Consider the following 26416-nt stretch of genomic DNA (forward strand, 5'->3'; position numbering starts at 1 on the left):
TGCAAGCTCCTTCCTGTTAGCCTTATGATCTTCTAGATCTCTATCATTACCTAGTTTTTTGAAGCTTTTGTAAGCTTTTCTTTTCTTCTTGACTAGATTTACAATAGCCTTTGTACACCACGGTTCTTGCACTTTACCATCTTTTCCCTGTCTCATTGGAACATACCTATGCAGAACCCCACTCAAATATTCGCTGAATATTTGCCACATTTCTGCCATGCATTTCCCTGAGAAGATCTGTTCCCAATTTATGCTTCCAAGTTCTTGCCTGATAGCCTCATATTTCTCCTTACTCCAATTAAATGCTTTCCTAACTTGTTTTTTCCTATCCCGCTCCAATGCTATGGTAAAGGAGAGAGAATTGTGATCACCATCTCCAAAATACTCTCCCACTGAAAGACCTGACAGCTGACCAGGTTCATTTCCCAATATCGGATCAAGTACAGCCTCTCCTCTTGTAGGCTTATCTACATATTGTGTCAGGAAACCTTCTTGAACACACCTAACAAACTCGACCCCATCTAAACTCCTTGCTCTAGGGAGATGCCAATCAATATTTTGGAAATTAAATCTTCCAGCATAGCAACCCTGTTATTATTACAACTTTCCAGAATCTGTCTTCCTAACTGCTCCTTGATGGCCCTGTTACTATTGGGTGGTCTATAAAAAACTCCCAGTAGAGTTATTGACCCCTTCCTGTTCCTAATCTCCACTCAGAGACTCAATAGATAACCCATCCATGAATTCCAACTTATCTGGAGCTGTGACACTATCTCTGAACAACAGTGCCACGCTCCCACTTCTTTTGCCTCCCTCCCTGTCCTTTCTGAAACATCTAAACCTGGCACTTGAAGTAGCCATTCCTGCCCCTGTAGCATCCAAGTTTCTGCAGTAGCCACAACATCATAGCTCTAAGTGCTGATCCACGTGCAAAGCACATCCGCTTTGTTCATAATACTCCTGGTATTAAAATAGACACATCTCAAACCATTGGTCTGAGTGCATCGCTTCACTATCACCTGCCTATCCTCCCTCTTGCACTGTCTACAAGTTTTCTCTATTTGTGAGCCATCCACCCCTTCCTCCATCATTTCAGTTCGGTTCCCACCCCCCAGCAGTTCTAGTTTAAACTTTCCCCAATAGCCTTTGCAAACCTTCCCACCAGGATATTGGTCTCCCTCAGATTCAAGAGCAACCTGTCCTTTTTATACAGGTCACTCCTGCCTCAAAAGAGGTCCCAATGATCCAGAAATCTGAGTCCCTGCTCCCTGCTCCAATCCCTCAGCCACGCATTTATCCTCCACCTCATTCTATTCCTATACTCACTGTCATGTGGCACAGGCAGTAATCCCGAGATTACTACCTTTGAGGACCTGCTTCACAAATTCCTTCCTAACTCTTTGTAGTCTGGATTCAGGACCTGCTCCCTTTTTCTGCCTATGTCGTTGGTACCAATATGTACCATGACCTCTGGCTGTTCTCCTTCCCACTTCAGGATATCATGGACACCATCAGAAACATCCCGGACCCTGGCACCTGGGTGACAAATTACCATCCATGTTTCTTTCCTGCGCCCACAGAATCACCTCCCTGATCCCCTAACTATAGAGTCCCCTATCACTGTTGCCATCCTCTTCCTTTCCCTCCCCTTCTGAGCCACAGGGCCAGGCTCTGGACCAGAGGTGTGACTACTGTTGCTTCCCCCAGGTAGACTGTCTTCCCCAACAGTACTCCAGCAGGAGTACATCTTGTTAAGGGGGAAGAACAGCCACTGGGGTACACTCTATCATCTGCCTCTTGCTCTTCCCTCTCCTGACTTTTACCCATTTATCTGTCTCCCGAGGCCCCAGAGTGACTCCCTGCCTGAAACCCCTCTCTATCACCTCCTTAGTCTCCCTGACCAGACGAAGGTCATCGAGCTGTATCTTCAGTTTCCTAACGCGGTCCCTAAAGAGCTGCAGCTCGACACACCTGGTGCAGATATGAGTGACGGGGAAGCTGGGAGTCTCCAGGACCTCCCACATCGAGCACAGAAAACTGGCCTCAGACATATACTTCCTGTCTGTATTCTACACAAGTAACGTACCTTGCCTCGACCCATTGACGCCTAAGCCCCGTTAAGCCAAGGCTTTCATACTGTGTCTCCCTCTACTCCGACGCCCGCTCTGTAAAGCTGTCTTCTTTTTAAACTCTTCTCTCTGTTCTTACTGGCTGACCTCCGTGCGCTTGCACAGCCGTGCCCTGATCAAACTGGTGAACAAATAACTTGTGCTCGAATCCTTAAGTTGTTTGTTACGATACATAAAACAAATGATTACCTCCTGCTTTTATTTATTTCAGATGCATACTATCAAATCATATTTAATTTCATTTTAAACTTAACATCAAATTACTGATACTCATAAAGCATCACAATCTAGTATGGGGGGGGGGGGTGCTACTGTACATGATCGAAATAAGCTGTAGAGTGTTGCAGACTTAGTCAGCTCCATGATGGACACTAATGCCATAGTATCCAGGACACCTCCAAGGAAGCCTTGTCTCAAAAAAGAGGTATCCATCATTCAGGACCCCCATCACCCAGGTCATGCCCTGTTCTCACTGCTACCATCAGAAGGGAGGTACAGGAGCCTGAAGGCACACACTCAGCAATTCAGGTACATCTTCTCCCCCACTGCCATCTGATTTCTGAATGGACATTGAACCCTTGAACTCTACTTTTTAATTTCTATTTTTGCACTACTTATTTATCTATTTTATAGTTATGTGTTGGCGCGTGGCCAAGTGTTTAGGGCATTCGTCTAGTTATCTGAAGGTCGCTAGTTTGAGCCTCGGCTGAGGCTTGCGTGTGAGTCCTTGAGCAAGGCACTTAACCACACATTGCTCTGCGACGACACCGGTGCCAAGCGGTATGGGTCCTAATGCCCTTCCCTTGGACAACATCGGTGGCGTGGAGAGGGGAGACTTGCAGCTTGGGCAACTGCCGGTCTTCCATAAAAAAAAACCTTGCCCAGGCTTGCGCCGTGGAGACTAACGGAGACCTACTACTACAGTTATATATATTTCATACATTTTATATATTTTACGTATATAGATACTTACTGTGATTCATGTTTTTTTATTATTAAGCATTGCATTGTACTGTTGCCACAAACTTATCAAAATTCATGACATATGCTGGTGATACTAAACTTGATTCTGATTCTGAGCACTACCAATTCTTCGTTTACACGGGTGTTTTGATAAGTCTAATGTAACTTCAAACCTGTTGGCTACACTGGCAGTGGAATATTAATGCAACATGTGTTTGGCAAATAACAGTGTAATAACTCCTAGTCTGATCTAATTTTGAAACAGAATCCAGCTCCTTGTTTCAATAAGCGATATTATATTTTGAATATTTAAATTAACCACATAAATTGATCTGCAGGCGGAATATAGAAATAGTGCAGTACACAAATCAACTTAACACATGTTAGGCTGCAAAGTGAAGGAATATGCAGTGGTCTGGGCTTCAGTGATGTCATTGCCCTGAGGAACTGGCAATACTGAATGAATAATCTCTGTTCATATATTTCTTTATCCACTATTTTATTGATGACATTGTAAATTCAAGATTAACGTTAACATTGCATTTTTCAGGGTAAGGGAAATAGCAAATTGACTAAATTTCCTGATGCTGCTCTCATTACATAGTTTATAGCATACAGCACCTATTGCATACTAATTGCTGTATGCCACACTGGTGAACAGTATTATAGTGGAAAATCAAGTTTATTGATAGCAGACAAGTGGAGAACAAAGGGCCTTATAATGATTGGAATTGGAAATGAAATTAGTTTGTTAAGGTTGCATATACTGAGATACATGGATAAGCTTGTTTTTCCATACTATCCCGACAGATAAAATTATTACATAGTGCATTGAGTTAGAACAAATAAAACAAGTAATGCAGAATAGTGACATATGCAGTGCAGAGTAAACAATAAGGTGCAAGATCAGAATGAGGTAGATTATTAGCCAGGAATTCAACTTAATGTACTAGGTAATTAGTTCATAGTCTTATAATAGTGGGGTAGAAGCTGTCCCTTGAATCTCATGGATGCTCTTTCAGGCTTTTGTATCTCCTGCTCAATAGAAGAGGAGTAGAGAAAGAATTTCCAGTGTGGGCAGGTTTCTTGATTTTGCTGGCTGCTTTTTACTGATAGAGTGAGGAGTACAGGGAGAGCATGGAGGGGAGGCTGTATTCTCTGGAATTCACAAGAATGAGGGGTGACCTCATTGAAACCTATTGAATGTTGAAACCCTGATAGTGTAGATGTGGAGAGGTTGTTTCCTATGCTGGGAGAGTTGAAGACCAGTGGACACAGCCTCAGAATAGAGGGGTGTCCTTTTGGAACAGAGATGAGGAGGAATTTCTTTAGCCAGAGAGTAGTGAATCAGTGGAACTTATTGCCCCAGGCAGCTGAGGAGGCTAAGTCATTGGGAATACTTAAGGAAGAAGTTGATAGATTCTTGATTAGTCAGGGCATGAAAAAACATGGGGAGAAGGCAGGAGATTGGGGCTGAGAGGGAAAATGGATCAGTCATGATGAAGTAGCAGAGCAAACTCGATGAGTCAAATGGCCTAATTCAGCTCCTATATATTATGGTCTTATGGTTTCCATGATATGCTCTGATAATTGTTGAAAACACTGCAATTTCTTATGGTCATAGGCAGAGCAGTTGCAATACAAAACCGTCATGCATCCAGATAGGATAATTTCTGTGGTGTATCAATAACAATTCTTCAAGGTCGACAGGAACATGTCAATTTTTTTTAACCTCCTGAGGAAGGAGGTCAAATTGCCCAGCAGACGAGGCAGAGTCAGTGGAGAGTGAAAAACTAAATTAATGTCACATATGGATTAGGGCCTTTGAGTTAATATTAAGTCTGGATAAATTCTTCACATAAACAATCACTTTTATTAGAAACAGAGAATACTGGATAACTTATGATATTATATTCAGTATTAAGCTGTGCAGGCTGCCACATACGTAAGTGGAGGATGAGGTGCTCAGAGATGGAATGGAATGGAATGAAGAATTAAAGTGATATTTCCACCATTTCTGCTTTTAGTTTCAGATTTGTTTTTAAATTTTCTTTCAACATTTCAGGGAAAAGTTTTTCACATTTCATATTTCTTTTTTTTTAAAGTTAATGCCATATTTTGTTCTGGAAATACTGGGGCACCTTCCAGGACTGCCTGGACTCTTTGTGGCCTGTGCATTTAGTGGCACACTCAGGTATGTACGCAGGAACTTTTGATAGCACTCATTTATGGATTGTGAGCCCTTTGCAGTGATCCTGGTTTCCTTCTTGGTCCACAGTACGGTTGCTGCCAGTATTAATGCACTTGCAACAGTAACATACGAAGACTTCATTAAACAATGTTTCCCCAATGTGTCAGACAAGATGAGCACTTGGATCAGTAAAGGCTTGTGTAAGTACTTTCAGGATCTATCAATTCATTACTGAAGTCAATCTCAAGCTGACATAATTCCACCGAGACTTTCTGAAGTACCTGTCTCTTCTCTCATGTGAGCTGATTAGAATTATTTTCTCTCAAATGAAATTCTTACTGTCTTTGCTCACTAATTTCTGGTTAAGACAACATTACTGACTGTAGCTTGACCTTTGCACTGTTGATTTTTTGGTTAATACAAACAGTTGGCTTAAATCAACATGGTACAGTAATAAAGCACAACCTGAAAATCTATCTCCAGAAACCACTTCGCAGGATCAAAAATTAGTTCTTGGCTTTGTCTGTCTATATTCTAGGACTTTCTAAAAGGGTGACTGCGATTGAAAGAGGAAGCACATTAAACTAAGGTGGCACCTCAATATTTCTCACTTAATTTTTCTAGTACATTCATCAACCAAAATTTGGACTATGAGTCTGTGGTGGCCAGCGCTATCATGTTTGCTGTTGTGTGCTGGGGCAGCAGGCTGAGGGTAGGAGACACCAACACAATCAACAAACATATTTGTAAGGCCAGTGATGTTGTGGGGGAGGAACTGGACTCTCTGATGGTGGTGTCTGTAAAGAGGATGCTGTCCAAGTTGCATGCCATCTTGGACAATGGCTCCCATCCACTCCTTAATGTACTGGTTAGGCGCAGGAGTACATTCAGCCAGAGACTCATTCCACCGAGATGTAACACTGAGCGCCATAGGAAGTCATTCCTACCTGTGGCCATCAAACTTTACAACTCCTCCCTCAGAGAGTCAGACACCCTGAGCCAATAGGCTGGTCCTGGACTTATTTCCACTTGGCATGATTAACTTATTGTTAAATTATTTATGGTTTTATATTGCTGTATTTCTTCACTATTCTTGGTTGGTGCAGCTGTAACAAAACCCAATTTCCCTCGGGATCAATAAGGTATGTCTGTCTGTCTGTCTGAATGCAGTTAGACTCTATCACCTTTATTATAAGTCACATAAAGACTCATTCACTCCATACTCCTGTGTTCATTAACCACCACTCTCTCCAAAGTCAAACGTGGCGCAATTTCCAAATTTTTATTCTTGTTTCAACTTTTAATATCTCTACAATCTAAAATTATATAGTCATCTGAGATGTCCATGTTCCTTCAACACGAGCCTCCTCAGAAACCCCAACTTCAAACCCCTCACCACTGATCACTTTCTGCTTTATACTACCAAGGACCTAAGCTTGGATTCTCTGCACCAGTTATTCGTACCTCTACTTCTCCCCCACCCCCAACACCTCCTTTTTAATATTAATTAAAATCGACCATTTTACCCAAGCATTTTCTCTTGTGTCTTAATATCCCACATAACATGATGTCATTTTTTCTGGAAATTATCCTTGTGAAGAGCCTTGTCAACTCAGCTCCATGCTAACGTAAGTTGAAGCAATTATGATTATCACTTGTCAGAATTGCAGAGGACGTTGCTCCCATACTTAGTCTGACACATTGTTTGGCTCTCCCAGCTCACTGGGATGCAAGAAAAAACAAGGTAGAAGGCCGTGAGCTTCTTCATTAAGGAATAGTGCAGGAATGTTGAAAGTTGGAGATTTTTCTCTTAATGGTAATGCATAGCTGACTTCATTTTCAATCTCTTTTTATTGATTTAAAAATCTAAGAATAAATACGAATCAGAGGAGATGTTATATCAAATACATATTTCAAAAGTACAAACAAAGAAAGGACTATACACTGTCAAAATCATGTATAGTATATTATTGAGCTAATATATAAAGGGAAACACAACTCCTCTTAGCAATTCATAAAAAAAGACTCAAGATTTCTATTGTTGAGAAGAAAAAAAAAATCCACTAAACTAAGCTAAAACAAAAAAAAGACTGGGCAGTCCATTTGAGGATATAATTACAAAATAAAAGGGAAACCCCCTTCTGGTCAAATCTGAAACATCATGGAGAAGAAGAAAAAAGATTACCTAAAAAAGTGAGAAAAAAAAGAAAATTTAAATCATATGAAAATATTAAATGAAAGGTCGCCAGGTTTGCTCAAATTTAAAAGATGTATCAAATGTCCGACTTCTAATTTTCTCCAAGCTTAAACATGACATAACGGAGGAGAGCCAGAAAAAAAAATACAGTAGGTGAAAAAGCTATAATAAGTTGAGCGGAAGCTGGGACAGATGCAATAACCCAAACAGATTTCTTTGATCATGTAAATTGTTATAGAGGCACATGAAATGGTTGCTGTTAGCCAGGCTGTGGATTTACATCTTGCGTGCCTTGCTTCATTTCAGACATTCAGGGTGTGGAGCATGTAATCATTTCACACATCAACTGGATGTTGTCCTCAAGAACTCTTCCAGTCAGTGAAGGACTAAGGAGTTCTCAGAATGCAAATGATGAAAATCTAAAGTTTGATTTTCATAAACAAAGTGATATTCAGGACATATGCCAACATTTTGCTCAATGGTAAAGTACTGACATACATAATTTATAATTTCCCCCATGAATACTGTGGACTCTAATCTCCATTATTAATACTGTTTTACAGGCATTGTATTTGGTGTTGTCTGTACATCAATGGCAGCTGCAGCATCTTTGATGGGAGGCATTAGTCAGGTAAGTGCAGTGCAGTAAGAGGCTTTCCTTTCCACCATCTTCTTATTCTGGCTTCTTCCCCCTTCCTTTCCGGTCCCAATCAATGCCTTGGTCAAAAAATGTTGATACTTCATTCCTCTCTGTAGATGCTGCTTGACCTGCTGGAAGTTTCCAGCCATTTTGTGCGTGGGACTAAGAACTGAAATATTGATCAAGCCAGACAGCTTACTATTGGTGGACAAGAACATAATGGGCAAAGTGCTATGAACTTCCATGACTCTATAGTGTATCTATCCATTGATCTGATAAAGACACCTTTTCAGTTTTACTGTGAACCCAGTGTCTCCATTCCTCATCTGCTCTAAACTGTGCTCCAACTCAATGTGTCTCTTGTGTCTCTTTTCATTGGATTCCTCAGAGGTTTTGTGCTTCATTCACTCCACACCGGGGATGGCAAAGTCAATAGCATGGTGGTGGCACAGCAGTTAAATTACTGGTCTAGTACTGATCCTCCCTCAAATTACATCAGTCTATTCCATGTTTGAGACTTGAGAGGATTCTGGCACTGAAAATGTAACTGAATACTCTTGAAGAAAGGAACACCATCATTATAACTAATTATGTTCTCTGGCCCAGGTTTTTGGAGCATCTTCCAGCTAATACACCCAGGTACATGGGGAAAACACAGCCTGAGGGTGGAACATTAACTCTGACTTAACACACTCCTCCCCCAAAAACCTGCCCCTCCCCCATCCTGCCACCATCAATGTATTCAAATCAGGCCTGTCAAGTACTTCAATAACTTGAGCAACAAACACTGTGTTGGAGGAACTCAGGCAGAGGAAAGTAATTGTTAATGTTTCAGGTTGAAACCCTACATGAGGACCAAGAGTGAAGAGCAAAGTTGGCCAGTATGCAAATTTCAGCATCTGCAGTCTCTTGAGGTTTCACTAACAGTTTGGACAAGAGATATAACTGTGACAAAGAGCAGCAGAAAAACAAAAGAAATACAAATAAAGGAAAGAAAGGAATTAACATTTCAGGTCGTTAATTTTCATCAGATTAAGTTAAAAGTAAACCTGTTTTAATTTGTAGAGAAAATGGATGGGTAAAGACAGAAAATGGGAGTTTCTGTGGTGAGGTGGAGACCAAAAAGACTGACTAACACAGGGGTGTCTTCTGAGAGAGAATGTTGAAGTCTTGTAGCTTATCAGCCAGGAGGAGAGATGTAAATTGAACTAGAATGCAGTGTAGTTCATGAAAATCTGAAATAAAAGGAAGATATTGGAAATACCCTGCAGATCAGGCCGCTTTTGTGGAGAGTGAATGTGGCTGCTGATGACTTTGATCAGAAACGCCCTGTTGTGAAACAGATATCCAGGGCAAATTGTTGAAGTCAATGCTGAATCATGCTAGCTCTAACGTGTTAGCTGGAAAATGAGTTGCTGTACCATGAATGAACAGTGGATTTCATTGAAGAACAATAAAAGGTCAGCAGAAAATAGTGAGTGAACACAGGGAAATGGCTACAGGAACTTGTTTTTACCTACACCTTGCTGCGGAGAGGATGTTTTCGGCAATGTAGGGCCAGGCGGCACAAACTCAGAATACATGGACATCCCTTTACAGCTGAGGTGAGGATGATTTTGTTCAGCCAGAATGTGATGAATCTGTGGCATTCATTACACAGACGATTGTGGAGGACAAGTCATTGGGTGCACTTAAAGTAGAAGTTGATAGGTTCTTGATTAGTAAGGGGATCAAAGGTTACAGGGAGAAGGCAGGAGCATGAGGTTGTGAGAAATAATAAATCCCCTGAGCTGAAATGGCGGATCTGAGTGGCCTAATTCTGCTCTTATGTCTTATGGTCTTTGACTTTCATCTACCAAGTATGTAAGTACTTCCGGTATGTGCATTAGGGGACAAAAACAGTCATGAAAGAAATTACTACTGAACAGTCCTTATGAGGTAAAGCTTCTGGCATCCTCATGTCCTGTAGCAATATAATTATGCTAAATTGGATGGAGTCAAAGCAGACAGTTCATACCTAAATATCCTATGGATCTTCAGTAGCAGTATACACTAGCTCAAGCTGTGGTATCATCGCATAGCACATCCCTCAATCTGAATTTACATTAAGCCAGAAGATCAGCCATGCTTCAAAGAGGTGTTCCAGATGGACAAGTTGAGATCTGGGAAAAGTGGGAGTGGGATGCAGAATTAGTGTGAGAAGGAATTAAAAATTCAGAATTATTGATGCAGGCAGAGAGGTCAGAATCAGAATCAGGTTTATTATCACTGGCACGTGATGTGACATTTGTTAATTTAGCAGCAGCAGTTCAATGCAATACATATTCTAGCAGAGAAAAAAATTAATGATAATAATAAAATAAATAACTAAATCAATTACGGTATATGAATATTGAATAGATCTAAAAAAACATGCAAAAACAGAAATACTGTATGTTAAAAAGAAAGTGAGGTAGTGCAAAGATTCAATGTCCATTTAGGAATCGGATGGCAGAGGGTAAGAAGCTGCTCCTGGATCGCTGAGTGTGTGTCTTCAGGCTTCTGTATCTCCTACCTAATGGTAACAGTGAGAAAAGGGCATGCCCTGTTTTGCAAAGAAGTTTCTGATTTTCCATTGCAAAAGGAACTAAATAGTAGGCACCAACTAAGCACCTTAAGCTAGAAGATGTACACGTGAATTGTGGTTTCACCTTGAAATTGTTTCTGGATATCAAGATGATGGGGAGACAAAAGGTAAAAGAGCAGATGTATCCCTTGTGCTTGTTTGGGAATGTGCACAGAGTGAATGAAGAGGAGTTTCAGATGGAATGATCACTTCAGAATGCTGAAAGTGGAAGGACCGGAGTGGTGTGTGTGTGTGTGTGTGTGTGTGTGTGTGTGTGTGTGTGTGTGTGTGTGTGTGTGTGTGTGTGTGTGTGTATTTATTTATTTATTTATTTATTTATTTGTATATTAATTTACAGATATAGTTGGGAATAGGCCCTTCTGGCCCAATGAGCCCTTAATGCCCAATGACCAAAGTGACTGATTAACCTACTAACCCACACATTTTTGGAATGTGGGCAGAAACTGGAACACTCAGGGCAGTGTTTCCCAACCGTTTTTAGCTCAACACCCCCCAAAGCGCTTTTATACTTGCCAACACCCCTCTTAGGCACAATATACGTTCTGGTGCCCCAGTATTGTAAAAACATGTCCATCATGTGCTAACATGAGAAAAAATATTCTCCTTTAAATTTTTATTTGCCTTTAAACCTAGCATACACAGTACCTGTGCATTGTACAGCAGCTTTGATCCTTGAGCTTGATGGTTGTTAGAAAGAGTTGAAATATCTGGTTCAAGTTGTGGCAACAAAAGACTTAGGTCCCCATGCATAACAATGTCCAAACAGATACTGTTTTTTTTGTGATTATGTGGTTCGCTGTGCTGAAGCCTCTTTCAGCAAGGTAGGAGGATGTAAATGCAATGACGGGCAGTTTCACTCTTCTCCAAAGACTAAGAAACTTCATACCACAAAAGCCAACATTTTTGAAAGGCACTTTTGCTACTTCATTATTCTGAATTTTGATAATTTCTTCTTGCAAGCTCTCTTCCTGTTCTTCCATTTTGCAAAGAAATGGGTTAATTACCAAATCCAGAATTTCCAGAATGTTCAAATCCTTCAATCAGTTCTGAAAATCCTCCTTCAGCAACTGCAGTTGTAAGCAGTACTCCTGTGAATCACCATCTGCCAAAAAGCATGCCATATTTTTTATGCAGGGAAACTCTGAGAATATTCTTCTCTCAATGTTTTGCTTATATATTTCCAATTTTCCAATAAAAGTGGACACTGCAGTTTTTACTTGGATTAACTTTAAATTCTCACCTCGCTGTTTCATATTTAGAATATTCCTTTTGTTGTACGGATTGGCTAGTTATGCCACATCTCCAGGTAGAAGTTCAATCTTGTTACCTAGCTCTGTTGACTGTGAGCAAAAATGCAACCACAGTGTCAAAAAAATCAAAGAAACATTTTAAGCAACAGCCTTTTGACAGCCAACGCACTTCAGTGTGAAGAAGCAAATGTTCAAACTCTTCATCATTATCTTGGCGTAGCTGGTGAAATATTCTGCAACTTAATGGATGAGCTTTAATTTTATTGATAGCAGATATTATAAGATTCATGCTTGAAAAAGGTCACTGGCTCTGACATTTCTGGCTGCGAGATGTTGATGAAGAATTACACAATGGATTGCAAACAGACTTGGAATTTCGAATTTCTTTTTTCATAATGCTGCTAAAACAGCATGGTGACTTGTCATATATGGTGCTCCATCTGTTGCACAAGAAGTTATGTTCTTAATCGGAATACTTTTATCCTCAATATACATTTTGAGCTTGTTTAAGTTTTTTAAATTTTTACAAAAGAAAACCTCTTCATAAACTTTTCCATTTTTGATATGCCTTGATATCTCACATAGTTGACTTATCCAGTTGTATTGCAAATCCCTCTTTTTGAAGCTCTGTTGATGGTTAATATTCAATATCTTCACTCATTTCATCAATACAATGATCTACAGAGTTATTACTCAGAGGAATTGATTTTAAAATTCTGGGATCTTTTTGGAGATCAGTGGTGAGCACTTTTGATACAGCAGGCATTATTAATCTTTCACCAGTCGTATGAGATTTTCCACACTTTGCTATCATTTTGGAAATGTTATAAGAAGCAATGAGACCACAATCATGGTTAATTTTAGCATTCTTGTATTCAGGGATTCACTTTTGAGTCTGAATGAGTACATCACAGATGTCACCAACTATATTAAAAGTTGTGTGGATGAGTGTGAGCCTATGAGAACGTACTACAAATACCCAAATCTAAACTCATGGATGAACCAGGAGGTTCATCGTCTGCTGAGGGCTAGATCTGTGGCATTTAAATCAGGAGACCCAGGTCTGTACAAGAAAACCAGGTATGACTTGCAGAGGGCTATTTCAAGAGCTAAGAAACAATTCCGACTGAGGTTGGAGGCAACACTGGATGCAGGTCAACTCTGGCAGGATTTGCAGGCTATTACTTTCTACAAAGCAAAACCCAACATTATGAATGTCAGTCATACTTCACTCCCAGACGAGCTCAATGCCTTTCATGCTCGCTCTGAAATGAAGAATAAAACTACAGCTATGAGGATCCCTGAAGCATCCAGTGACCCTGTGATCTGTCTCGGAGGCTGACGTCAGGCTGTCTTTCAAGATGGGTAACCCTTGAAATGTGGCAGGTCCTGATGGAGTACCTGGTAAGGCTCCGAAAATTTGTGCCAACCAACTGGCGGAAGTATTCAAAGACATTTTCAATCTTTCACTGCTACAGTTGGGAGCTCCCACCTGTGAAGGAAGAGTAGTGTGACCTCCCTTAACTACTATCAACCAGTGGCATTCACATTTAGGGTGATGAAGTGCATTGAGTGGCTAGTCATGCATAGAATCAACTCCTGCCTCAGCAAGCATCTAGACCCATTACAATTTGCCTATCACCAGATTGATCTGCAGCAGACATGATCTCATTGGCTCTCCACACAGCCTTGAATCACCTTGTCATTACAAATACCTGTCAGAATGATGGTTATTGACTGTAATTCACAGTCTTTTTTCTATATTATCACGTATTGCATTATATTGCTGCTGCAAAATAAATAAATTTCATGACATATGAAGGTGATATTAAACCTGATTCTGCTTCTGATTTTGATTCCTGTACACCTCCTCATCAACATCTGAAATTCTGCCAACAATAGTTGTGTTATCAGCAAATTTATAGATGGTGTTTGAGCTGTGCCTAACCACAAGGTCATGGGTATCGAAAAAGTAGAGCACACATCCTTCAGGTGCACCAACGTTGATTGTCAACGAGGAGATATTATTTCTGATCAGCATAGACCGTGTCTGCTGGTGAGGAAGTCAAGAATTCAATTGCAGAAGGAGGTACAGAGGCCCAGATTTTGGAGCTTTTTGAATAGTACTGAGGGCATGATTGTGTAAACTACTGAGCTGTAGTCAACAAAGAAAAGCCAGTCGTAGGTATTATTATTGTCCAGGTGATCCAAGGCTGAGTGGAGAGCCAGTGAGATGGCATTGTGATAGATCTATTGTGGTGATAGGCAAATTGCAGCAGGTCCAGGTCCTTCCTCAGGCAGGATTTGACCAACCTCTCAAAGCACTTCTTCACTGTATATATGAGTGCCACTGGGTGATCATTATTGAGACAGCATACTGTGTCCTTCTTGGGCACTGGTATAATTGTTGCCTTTTTGAATCAGGTGAGAACTTCTGGCTGCAGCAGTGAGAGACTGAAGTTTTAAGTATGCTGATGTCTCCACTGCATTTTTCCCTATCACGTTTACTGGTGGAATCTCATTGAAAGTAGTTACAGTTACATAAGATGATCCACTGAATATGCAGATCAGTAGGATGGTAGTTGAGGATTAGGAGACTCTTATCCTTGTGGAAGGAGAGGAAATGTCACAAGTGTGGGCAGTGGAACAGACATGGTTCAAAGCTCTGTCCGATATGGAAGAGGGAAGTAACGATATCTCAGGGCAATGATGTTCAATCTGTTGACAGCAGAACAGATATAATAGATTCAGAGAAGAGGAGGGCTTGGACAGGAATCTGTACAAAATGGATGGGATGAAGTATTGTCAAGATTGTGTGGGAGTCTACAAGGCAATCTGACCTTCCAATCATGCTTAAGTTTATTTTTCCCATCTCGTTCAACCCTCACTGTCTTCTGCCTTTTACACTGTTCCTGAAAGACCCAACTTACAAATGTTAAGAGCAAACACGAGGAAATCTGCAGATGCTGGAAATTCAAACAACAATATACACAAAATGCTGGTAGAACACAGCAGGCTAGGCAGCATCTATAATGCTATAGATAATCTATAATCTATCTATGTGTCAAATCTACACATACTTCTAAGAAAGTAACCTTGTTTGTGATGGCAGCTATATCAGCTATCTATAATCTATAGATGCTGCCTAGCCTGCTGTGTTCTACCAGCATTTTGTGTGTGTTACAAATGTTAATCTGACTAGTCACGTTAAGATCTCACACTCAACAATGAAATTTAATATTGCAGATATAGAGCTTTTAAAGTAATCAACCTATTTTCTTTCTAGTACTTCTAACATTTCCTTATTTCTGATTTCCAAAAATTGCATTGCTCTATATATCAAGATTACAGCATTATTTTCTTTTCTCTGTCTGTTCTGTTCTCATTTATTGCCATCTATTTACAACTTCTCTGGAGAGACCAGATGTCATCAATAGACCTCACCACTCCTTCACAGCTGCCACTACTTGTGTTAGTCTCTCCGTCTGCCATCACAAACATCTTCACCCCTTCCCCTTTGCTGTGGCAATACTTAGCTGGTTTCTGAATTCAGCTGGTTCTTACAAATCAGAAATGTTCATTGTTTTTCCTATTCAAAAGATGCTCCTTCACCAGCTAAGTATTTCCAATATTTACATCTTTTATGCTACTGATAAGAATATTAATTCCATCCATATTTTTCCTCTTTTTTTTCTCTGCTCTTCCCTTTCAGCCAAGGTTGAAACAACAATGCCACTCAATAACCATATAACCATATAACAATCACAGCACGGAAACAGGCCATCTCGGCCCTCCTAGTCCGAGGAGCAATGACACCCAAGTCCAGGACAGTAGTCTTTTGCCACAGCCAGGTCCTGCCTGAGGGGCATTTCTGGCAGCATATCACCTTGATTCCATTTCAAACAAGACTCATTGATTGCTCCTTTTCTACCAGTCATTTGCTGATACCATCTGAGCTGTTTGATCAAACTGTAAATCAACTCCTGAATAAAATAGAAGCCAAATTAAGTTTTTTATCAAAAGGAGTATATGTTGCTATATACTACCTTTAGATTCATTTGGTTCCAAGAATTTACAGGAAGATAAAGGAATACAACAGAATTTACGAAATCAGTGATGGGGAGAGCATTGCTTCTAATGGACTGGGCTGTATCCATCACTCTCTGTATGTTTCTCTAAACCTGGGTATTGTTGCTTCCATAACCAGGACATCATGCAACCACCCTCCACTCTGCACCTAAAGAAGTTTGTCAAAGTTTTAGGTGACATGTCAAATCTACACATACTTCTAAGAAAGTAATCTTGTTTGTGATGGCAGTTACTGAGCAAAGGTCTTGGATAGGTATATATACCTAGGGTGCCTAAAATTTTGCACAAAACTATATTTGTCAACATGGAGAGGTGATCAGGATTGTAAACCTGGTGGTAGTTAGGGATGTGGGAATGGCAAGGGTGGAGAAGCATGGTAGGAGTGCAGGACAGGTGGCAGAAAATGAGTACCGGGATGGGTGGGTGGCGTGGGTACAGACATACCCAGCCCTGAGATAGCAGACAATGTAATTTTATTCCAAACAATTTGTTTATTCGTCATGACAGAATGTCTCTCTGATGCTTCCTACTCCTTCCCCTTCTCACAACCATGATTCCCCTCTCCCTGTCCCCTTTGCACCCTCAGTCCACAATAGAGACCCATATCAGAATCAGCTTTTTCATCACTCACATATGTCATGATTATTTTTTGCAGTGGCAGTACAGTGCAATACATAAAATTACTACAAAAGACAGTAGACAATAGACAGTAGGTGCAGGAGAAGGCCATTTGGCCCTTCTAGCCAGCACCGCCATTCACTGCGATCATGGCTGATCATACACGATCAGTACCCCGTTCCTGCCCTCTCCCCATATCCCTTGATCCCGCTATCTATAAGAGCTCTATGTAACTCTCTCTTGAATGCATCTAGAGATTTGGCCTCCACTGCCTTCTGGGGCAGAGCATTCCACATATCCACCACTCTCTGGGTGAAAAGGTTTTTCCGCATCTCTGTTCTAAATGGCCTACCCCTTATTCTTAAACTGTGGCCTCTAGCTCTGGACTCACCCATCAGCGGGAACGTGCTTCCTGCCTCCAGCGTGTCCAATCCCTTAATAATCTTATATGTTTCAATCAGATCTCCTCTCATCCTTCTAAATTCCAATGTATAGAAGCCCAGTCGCTCCAATCTTTCAACTTATGACAGTCCCGCCATTCTGGGAATTAACCTTGTGAACCTACGCTGCACTCCCTCAATAGCAAGAATGTCCTTTCTCAAATTTGGAGACCAAAACTGCACATAATACTCCAGGTGGGGTCTCACCAGGGCCTTGTACAGCTGCAGAAGGACCTCTTTACTCCTATACTCAATTCCTCTTGTTATTAAAAACCAGCATGCCATTAGCTTTCTTCACTGCCTGCTGTACCTGCATGCTTGCTTTAATTGACTGATGTACAAGAACACCTAGGTCTCGTTGTACTTCCCCTTTTCCTAACTTGACTCCATTTAGATAGTAATCTGCCTTCCTGTTCTTGCCACCGAAGTGGATAACCTCACATTTATCCACATTAAACCGCATCTGCCATACATTTGCCCACTCACCCAACCTGTCCAAGTCACCCTGCATTCTCATAATATCCTCCTGACATTTCATACTGCCACCCAGCTTTGTGTCATCAGCAAATTTGCTAATGTTACTTTTAATCCCTTCAACTAAATCATTAATGTATATTGTAAACAGCTGCGGTCCCAGTATCGAACCTTGTGGTACCCCACTGGTCACAGCCTGCCATTCCGAAATAGACCCGTTAATCACTACTCTTTGTTTCCTGTCAGCCAGCCAATTTTCGATCCATGTCAGTACTCTGCCCCCAATACCATGTGCCCTAATTTTCCCCACTAATTTCCTATGTGGGACTTTATCAAAAGCTTTCTGGAAGTCCAGGTACACTACATCTTCTGGCTCTCCCTTGTCCATTTTCATAGTTACATCCTCAAAAAACTCCAGAACATTAGTCAAGCATGATTTTCCCTTCATAAATCCATGCTGACTCGGACTGATCCTTCTACTGCTATCCAAATGTGTTGTAATTTCCTCTTTTATAATTGACTCCAGCATCTTTCCCACCACTGACGTCAAGCTAACCAGTCTATAATTCCCTGTTTTCTCTCTCCCTCCTTTCTTGAAAAGTGGGACAACATTAGCCACCCTCCAGTCAGCAGGAACTGTTCCTGTATCTATAGAACATTGGAAAATGATTACCAATGCATCCATGATTTCTAGAGCCACCTCTTTAAGTACCCTGGGATGCAGACCATCAGGTCCCAGGGACTTATCAACCTTCAGACTCAACAGTCTATCCAACACCGTTTCTTGCCTAATATAAATTTCCTTCAGTTCATCCTTTACCCTAGTTCCTTTGGCTACTATTACATCTGGGAGATTGTTTGTGTCTTCCCTAGTGAAGATAGAGCCAAAGTACTTGTTCAACTCATCTGCCATTTCCTTGTTCCCCATAATAAATTCTCCCGTTTCTGTTTTCAATGGCCCAATTTTGGTCTTAACTATTTTTTTGCTATTCACATACTTAAAGAAGCTTTTACTATCCTCCTTTATATTTTTGGCAAGTTTACCTTCGTACCTCATTTTTTTCTTGGCGTATTGCCTTTTTTGTTATCTTCTGTTGCTATTTAAAAGCTTCCCAGTCCTCCGATTTCCTGCTCATCTTTGCTATGTTATACTTCTCTTTTATTTTTAAAATGCCCTTTACTTCCCTCGTCAACCATGGCCACCCCTTACTCCCCTTAGGATCTTTCTTCCTCTTTGAAATGAACCGATCCTGCACCTTCTACATTATTCCCAGAAATACCTGCCATTGTTGTTCCACTGTCTTCCCTGATAGGGTATTGTTCCATTGAACTTTGGCCAGCTCCTCCCTCATAGATCCATAGTTCCCTTTGTTCAACTGTAATACTGACACATCCAATTTTCCCTTCTCCTTCTCAAATTGTAGGTTAAAACATATCATATTATGGTCACTACCTCCTAATGGTTCCTTTACCTCGAGGTTCCTGATCAAATCCGGTTCATTGCACAACACTAAATCTAGAATTGCCTTCTCCCTGGTAGGCTCCAGTACAAGCTGTTCTAAGAATCCATCTCGGAGGTACTCCACAAACTCCCTTTCTTGGGGTCCAGTACCATCCTGATTCTCCCAGTCTACCTGCATGTTGAAATCCCCCATGACAATTGTATCATTACGTTTACGACACGCCAATTTTAACTCTTCATTCAACTTACACCCTACATCCAGACTGCTGTTTGGGGGCCTGTAGATAACTCCCATTAGGGTCTTTCTACCCTTAGAATTTCTCAGTTCTATCCATACTGACTCTACATCCCCAGATTCTATGTCCCCCCTTGCAAGGGACTGAATATCATTCGTCACCAACAGAGCCACCCCACCCCCTCTGCCAGTCAGTCTGTCCTTTCGATAGTATGTATATCCTTGAATATTCATTTCCCAGGTCCTGTCCGCTTGAAGCCATGTCTCAGTTATTCCCACAACAATGTACTTGCCAATTTCCAACTGAGCCTCAAGCTCATCTACTTTATTCCTTATACTTCATGCATTCATATATAATACTTTTAATTCGGTATTCCCCTCTCCTTTCATATCAATTCGTATTTCACTTGGCCTTACTGTATGATCTCTTCTTGAGCTTTCTACTCCATTGATTCTGTTGTCCTTTTTAACTTTTCTTATTTTCACTTCCCCTTTAACTCCATCCTTATATTTCCAATTCATTCCCTCCCCCCCACTACTTAGTTTAAACACATCCGCGTTGCAGTGGCAAACCTGTCTGCCAGAATGCTGGTCCCCCGCCTATTAAGGTGCAACCCGTCTCTTTTGTACAATTCATCCCTACCCCAAAACAGATCCCAGTGGTCCAAGAATGTAAATCCTTGCTTCCTGCACCAGTTCCTCAGCCACACATTCAGATCCATTATCTCCCTGTTCCTGCCCTCTCCAGCATGAGGAACTGGAAGCAAACCAGAGATAACCACCCTGGAAGTCCTACTTTTTAGCCTTCTTCTGAGTTCTCTGAAGTCCCGCTGCAGAATGTCCTTCCTCTTCTTTCCGATGTCATTTGTGCCGACATGCACTACCACTTCCGGCTGTTCACCTTCACCCTTGAGGATTCCCTGCAATTGGTCCGTGATGTCCTGGATCTTAGCACCAGGGAGGCAACACACCATCCTTAAGTCTCGCCTGTTGCCGCAGAAACCCCTTTCCGTACCTCTTACTATGGAGTCCCCTACTACCACGGCTCTTCCTGATGCCTGACTCCTCGGCTCTGCTTCTGCACCAATTTTCGGCTCGCAGACCTGTCCGCCTCTCAGACTGGCAGTATCTTCTGTCCTGACAGCTTCCAAGAGGGTGAACCTGTTTACGAGAGGTACATCCTGTACTTCAAGCATCCTTTCCTTCCTCATCGTCACCCCCTTTCTCTCTTCGGTATCCTTGGTGTAACGACCTCACTGTAGGTCCTGTCCAGAAAACCCTCGTTTTCGCGGATAAACCTGAGGTCATCCAGTTCTTTCTTCAGTGCTGCAACATGCTCCTGCAGAAGCTGAATCTGGACACACTTTCCACAGCTGTAGCAGCCGGGGGCACCATCAGTGTCCCTGACCTCCCACATCATGCACGTAGCACACTGAATCAGCTTAGCAGTTATGTCTTCACCCTCTGCAATTGTGCCTGGCGTAGTCTAAAGTGTTGTGCAAAAATGTTAGGCACCCTAGCTACACATATGTGCACAGTACTCTATAGTATGCTGGTACCAGACAGATCCTCTGATATGAGAACAACAAATTTAGAGTTACTGTTGCTCTCCAATGCTACAATGAAGTCTGGCTCATGGACCTTTGGCTTTTTCCTCCTGTTGTCAATAAGCAGCTCCTTAGCTTTGCTGACTTTGAGTGAGATGTTGTCGTTGTGGCACCATTAAACCAGATTTGACAAGGAGCCAAATTAATAACACTTCAGTGAAATGCAAACTGACATTTAACACCAAGTCTACCTTACATAACTCCAGTGTTTATACCTTTGTGATGGACAGTAACAGGACTGGCATATAGCTAATCAGAATCAGAATCAGACTTTAATCGCCAAGTATCTGTGCACATACAAGGAATTTACTTCCGGCAGATGTTGTCTCTCTGCTCATAACAATAATAATGATAAATATAAATGAAAATATAGATTATACATACAGGTAGTGCAATCCAAGTAATAGTTAGCTGGCAGTTAACTGTTCAGCAAAGTGACCGCAGTAGGGAAAAAACTTCTCCAGTGCCTATTAGTCTTAGTCTGGAGGGATCTGAAGCGCCTACCAGACGGAAGCAGTTCAAACAGTCCGTGCACAGGATGGAAGGAGTCCTTTATGATGTCCCCCGCCCTCTTCTTCAACCTGGATTTTAATTTTAATTACTCTGGTGTACATAGCTGTATGTTGTAAATACAGACATTGGAAGTGGTGAAGCACTGGATATAAATTTAAACACAAAGTACACTGCAGATGCTGTGGTCAAATCAACACGTACAAACAAGCTGGATGAACTCAGCAGGTCGGGCAGCATCCATTGAAATGAGCAGTCAACGTTTCGGGCTGAGACCCTTCGTCAGGATATAAATTTAATACTGCTTGCAGCTGCCTCACTACCTCAAACTTCTGTTCAACCTGTGTGCAAAAGTGAAACTATGAAAATACAAAAAGGAAAGAAATAATAATAAATAAATAAGCAATAAATATCAAGAACATGAGATGAAGAGTCTTTGGAAGAGAGTCCATAGGTTGTGGGAACATTTCAATGATGGGGTAAGTGAAGTTATCCCCTTTGGTTCTGGATCCTGATAGTTGAGGAGAAAGGAGCTTGTACTTTGTCAGAGTGAGGTCTTCATGTTCTCCCTATGAACTTGTAAGTTTGACTGTGATACTCTAGTTTACTCTCCACTCAAAAATGTGTGAATTGGTAGGTTATCTGAGCACTATAAATTGGCCCAAGTGTATGAGTGAGTGCTAGAATCTTGGGGGGTGGGGTAGTTGGTGAAGATGTGGGAAGAATCAAATCAGAATTATGTGAGATTGGTGTAAGGGTTGGTAGATGGTCCGTGTGGACTCGGTAGCCAAAGGCTTGTTGTATGACTCTATGGCTCTAACAGTAGCTGTTAAACAGCCAAGACCTTGGGTATACACGAGAGACTTTGCAGATGCTGACACTCAGCAAGTCAGGCAGCATCTACGAAGAAACAGTTGACATTTTGATCAATGACTCTTTATTGAGACCATAAGCTCACCATTGTCAGTGGCTATGCATAAAATCATGGAAAGAAACCAGTTGAGCTGCTTATATCTGTAGCGGCTCTCATTCTTCAAACAGAGTTAATCAATAGATAATTTGCTTTTCTACTCCATTTGCTAATGATTTGCCTTGCAGGTACCCAAGGTACACTAAACATACAGGATTACCTTTCAATCTCCTTAATGTCTTCCAACTGGACAAGTTCAGATGAAGGGTTTGACCCAAAATATAGGCTGTGCATTTCACTGCAAAGATGATGCCTGACTTGCTGAGTTCCTCCAGGTTCCAGTATCCAATCTTCTGCCCTTAATTTCTTTAATGCTTCTTTCTGTTACTTGATTGCAATAAACATATATATTCTGATTTAGATGGAGATTCATTCATTTATCACATATACATTGAAGCATACAGTGAAATGTGTCACTTGCATTAATAACCAACACACCTAGGGATGTGAATTCGCCTCACATTCTGCACCAACATAACATGTCTACAATGTTCTGACGAAGAACAATATAGAGCATGACAAAACACAACAAGCAACAAAATAACAATAGTAAAACAAGCCCATTCCTCTCTTCCACTCACCCATACAGACTAACCCCAAGACAGGCCAACTTCGGCCAACTTCAGTGGACTCATGGATTTACAGATTTTCCTCAGCAGATTTGCAGAGATTCACAGACACAGGCTTCCGATCGACCTTCAACCTTTGATTTTTGCTATCGACCCCAGCATTCGCCAATAGTGATGAAGGAGGACCATGGATGAGGAGCCCAAATACTAGGCCTCAAACTCCTGTCTTGCCAATTTTGGATTTTGTACTTTGTTGTGATTTTGGATGAGTTTTGCCGCTACACAAACAATGGGACCCCGATTTCTAGGCCTTGAATTCTGGTCTGGGAGTTGGGTTTATTGGGGTGGGAGAGTAATAATCAGGAAGCAGTAAAGCAATTAAGCATTTCAGCTTCCAGTCCTCAATGGATTTTGAGAACACTGACCAGTCCATTCCCTCTGCAGCTCTAACTGACTCACAATATTGACCTTCTGTTTTCCTTTCAGACTTCCAGCACATGATATTATTTTCTTTTGTTAATTATGAAGGGAAGCTGAGTGAAGAGGGATGGTTGACAAGAGCAGATCAGAGATCTGGTGACTTGTCTGCCACTGCAAGCCTTTACTATCATTCATTGGGCTTAGATCAGTGAGTTGAAGGAATACTGTCCACTTGCCTGGAAGAATGCAGATCTGGCAAAATTCGAGGTCCACAACATGCGGAATAGAGCAGCCCTCTTGCGTGATATTCCCTCTTTTCAAAGTGACAGCTGGTGCTCATGAACCAGACTCCCAGTTATGAGTAAATAAACCCACAGCCTTTTGGCAGCCCTGAGAACGATGCTACTGGAGTAAAATTAGTTAGCAAATCTGGAGTGGAGCCCCTAAGGGAGGGCTGGAAGTCATTGAACATCCTTCCCACAGCTCCTGCAGCTAGGCTGGGGCCAAACATATTGCTTCATAAGCTTTCCTTTGGAATACACTGGTGAGACCAAGAGGGGAATCTTGGTGACTGGGGCATCTCAGCATCTCCATACTTTCCTCCCAGGCTTGTGACGATGAGGATGATCACCAGTTGTCCTTTGAGACTGACAAATGCCAACCAACCACAGTGACAGCAGCTTGTCCATTTGTTTGCTATGTGCCATGTTGTGTGATGTGGGTGATAATCATCTATCCATATCCATGATCATTGTTCTTGGCAAACTTTTCAACATAAGTGGTTTGCCATTGCCTTCTTCTGGGCAGTGTTTTTACCAGACGGGTGACCCCAGCCATTATCAATACTCTTCAGAGATTGTCTGCCTGGTGTCAGTGGTTGCATAAGCAAGACTTGTGATATGCACCAGCTGCTCATACGACCATCCACCATCCATCCATGGCTTCACGTGACCCTGATTGGGGGGGATAAGCAGGTGCTACACCTTGCCCAAGGGTGACCCGCAAGAAGGAAGAAGTGCCCTACACCCCTTTTGGTAGAGAAGTATCTCCACCACTCCACCAGCAGAGTATGGTGTTTACAAAATATAATGGTGTTACTCACCTATGCTATACCATTGCATATCCAAAGCTCCCATTCTTGAGTATGAGGGCTGTATATGACTGAGACAATGCCTCCTTCAGACCTCCCTCCCAATATTTCAAAGAGGGAACAGAATGTATTGATAGTCTCCATGTATTTTCGCAAGCATTTGGATTGTACTTGATTGGTTTTTCATGGCCCATCTGAAAAAGTTTTTGACGCTATGACTAATGCAACTGTGACAATTTAGTAGGAACCTGTGGGGCAGCCTTTCACCTAGAAAGTGGTCTATTTATGGAATGAGCTGCTGGAGAAAGTGGTTGAAGAAGATATATTACCAATATTTAAAAGGGACTTTCCAGATACATGGATAGGAAAGCTTTAGGAGGGGATAGGCAAACTGGATAGCTTAGATTGGGAATATTGGTTGGCATGAACTAGTTGAAATGAAGGGACATTTTCTGTGCTGCATTACTCTAGGTGAAATGTCACATTTCACCCCAACTTATAAACAGATCCTGTTTCTTCAGCGTTGGCGTTTCTAAATCTGGGACTTATCTTTTCCCTCCCATCAACCTGGAATAATGCAGAGGGTGTGCCTTCTCGGAAAGGACTCTAGCATTTAAAAAAGTTGCCCCAATACCTTCTTAAGGGAAATGAAAAATTAGCAAACAACACCGACTTTCCAGGCCATGTCCCCGTTATGTAAAACTGATTCTTACTTTTGAAAAAGAACTTTCTGTGTTAATTGATGTTACTGTTTCCCCTTTGGTTGCAGGCTGCGCTCAGTATTCATGGCATGTGCGGTGGCCCCATGCTTGGATTGTTTTCACTGGGGATTTTATTTCCTTGTGCAAACTGGATCGTAAGTATATACACAAAGTGCTGGAAGAACTCAGCAGGCTGGGCAGCAGCCATGGAGCTGAACAAGCAGTTAACATTTCAGGCCAAGACCCTTCTTCTAGACTGGATCATCAGCCTGTCTTTCTGGTGCTTCCCACTCCCTTTCCTTTTCCCAGCCATGATTCCCCTCTCCCTGCCCCCTTCCCACTCTCAGTCCACAATAGAGACCCAATATCAGAATTAAATTGACCATCACTCACGTATGTCTTTTTTGTGTTAACAGTACAGTGCAATACATAAAATTACTACTGTACTGTGCAAAAGTCTTAGGCTCCCTAGTTATGGATATGTGCCTAAGACCTTTGCACTGTATGGTATATTCCATCTGAGTTGTCTCCAACTTAATGGCATGTATCGATTTCTCTTTCTGGTATAAAAAAAATTCCCTCCCCTTCTTCTATTCCCCACTCTTCTCACCTCCTTATCATCTCCTATTGATGCACCTCCTCCCTCCCTTTCTCCTATGGTTGACCCTCGTCTCCTATCGTATTCTTTCCTCTCCAACCCTTTACCTTTCCCACCCACCTGGCTTCACCTGTCCCCTTATAGCTATCTTCCTTCCCCTACCCCCACCTTTTTATTCTGGCATCCTCCCTCCTTCTCTTCGAGTCCTAAAGAAAGGTCTCTGCCCAAAACATTTTCTGTACTATTTCTAATGATGCTGCCTGACCTGCTGACTTCCTCCAGCTTTGGGATTCCAGTGGTCTGCATTATTTCTTACGTTTGTAAGTACAGTATATAACTTGTTCCCTCATGAAATTCAGCACATCCATACTCAACACCATTGACCATCTTGCTCACCTTTACAGGGTGCCTTCGGAGGATTAGCTGTTGGAATATTTTTATCCTTCTGGCCTGCAATCGGTGGATTTGTTTATCCTGCATCTGCATCAAGAACGCTGTCCTTACATTTAAGTACCAATGGTTGCTTGCCAATGGACATCTTGGAATCATTATCCACACAATCGCCGACCCTAACTCCTCAAGAGGGAGACAGGTATCAACTTTTGGTAAAATTGACATTTTCTGTAATTATGTAAAA

General features: G+C 41.6%; 1 protein-coding gene and 1 long non-coding RNA gene across 4 annotated transcripts in view; one reads left to right on the forward strand and one right to left on the reverse strand.

Moving 5' to 3' along the window:
* slc5a12 (solute carrier family 5 member 12) overlaps positions 1 to 26416 on the forward strand; it is a 68722-nt gene that overhangs the window by 30304 nt on the left and 12002 nt on the right. For all 3 annotated transcript variants that reach the window (XM_059976009.1, XM_059976008.1, XM_059976010.1), the window contains 5 exons: positions 5198 to 5286; positions 5371 to 5483; positions 8044 to 8111; positions 25250 to 25336; positions 26184 to 26371. In XM_059976009.1, the coding sequence (XP_059831992.1) occupies positions 5198 to 5286; positions 5371 to 5483; positions 8044 to 8111; positions 25250 to 25336; positions 26184 to 26371 (545 nt within the window). The remainder of the gene's footprint in view (positions 1 to 5197; positions 5287 to 5370; positions 5484 to 8043; positions 8112 to 25249; positions 25337 to 26183; positions 26372 to 26416) is intronic.
* On the reverse strand, positions 20786 to 26303 carry LOC132397347 (uncharacterized). The gene is made up of 3 exons (XR_009513341.1): positions 26176 to 26303; positions 22562 to 22728; positions 20786 to 21772 (listed from the first exon to the last, which is right to left on the reverse strand). It is a non-coding gene; the product is annotated as an uncharacterized LOC132397347 (long non-coding RNA).

This window comes from Hypanus sabinus, chromosome 7, assembly GCF_030144855.1.
Source record: "Hypanus sabinus isolate sHypSab1 chromosome 7, sHypSab1.hap1, whole genome shotgun sequence".
NCBI lineage: Eukaryota > Metazoa > Chordata > Chondrichthyes > Myliobatiformes > Dasyatidae > Hypanus > Hypanus sabinus.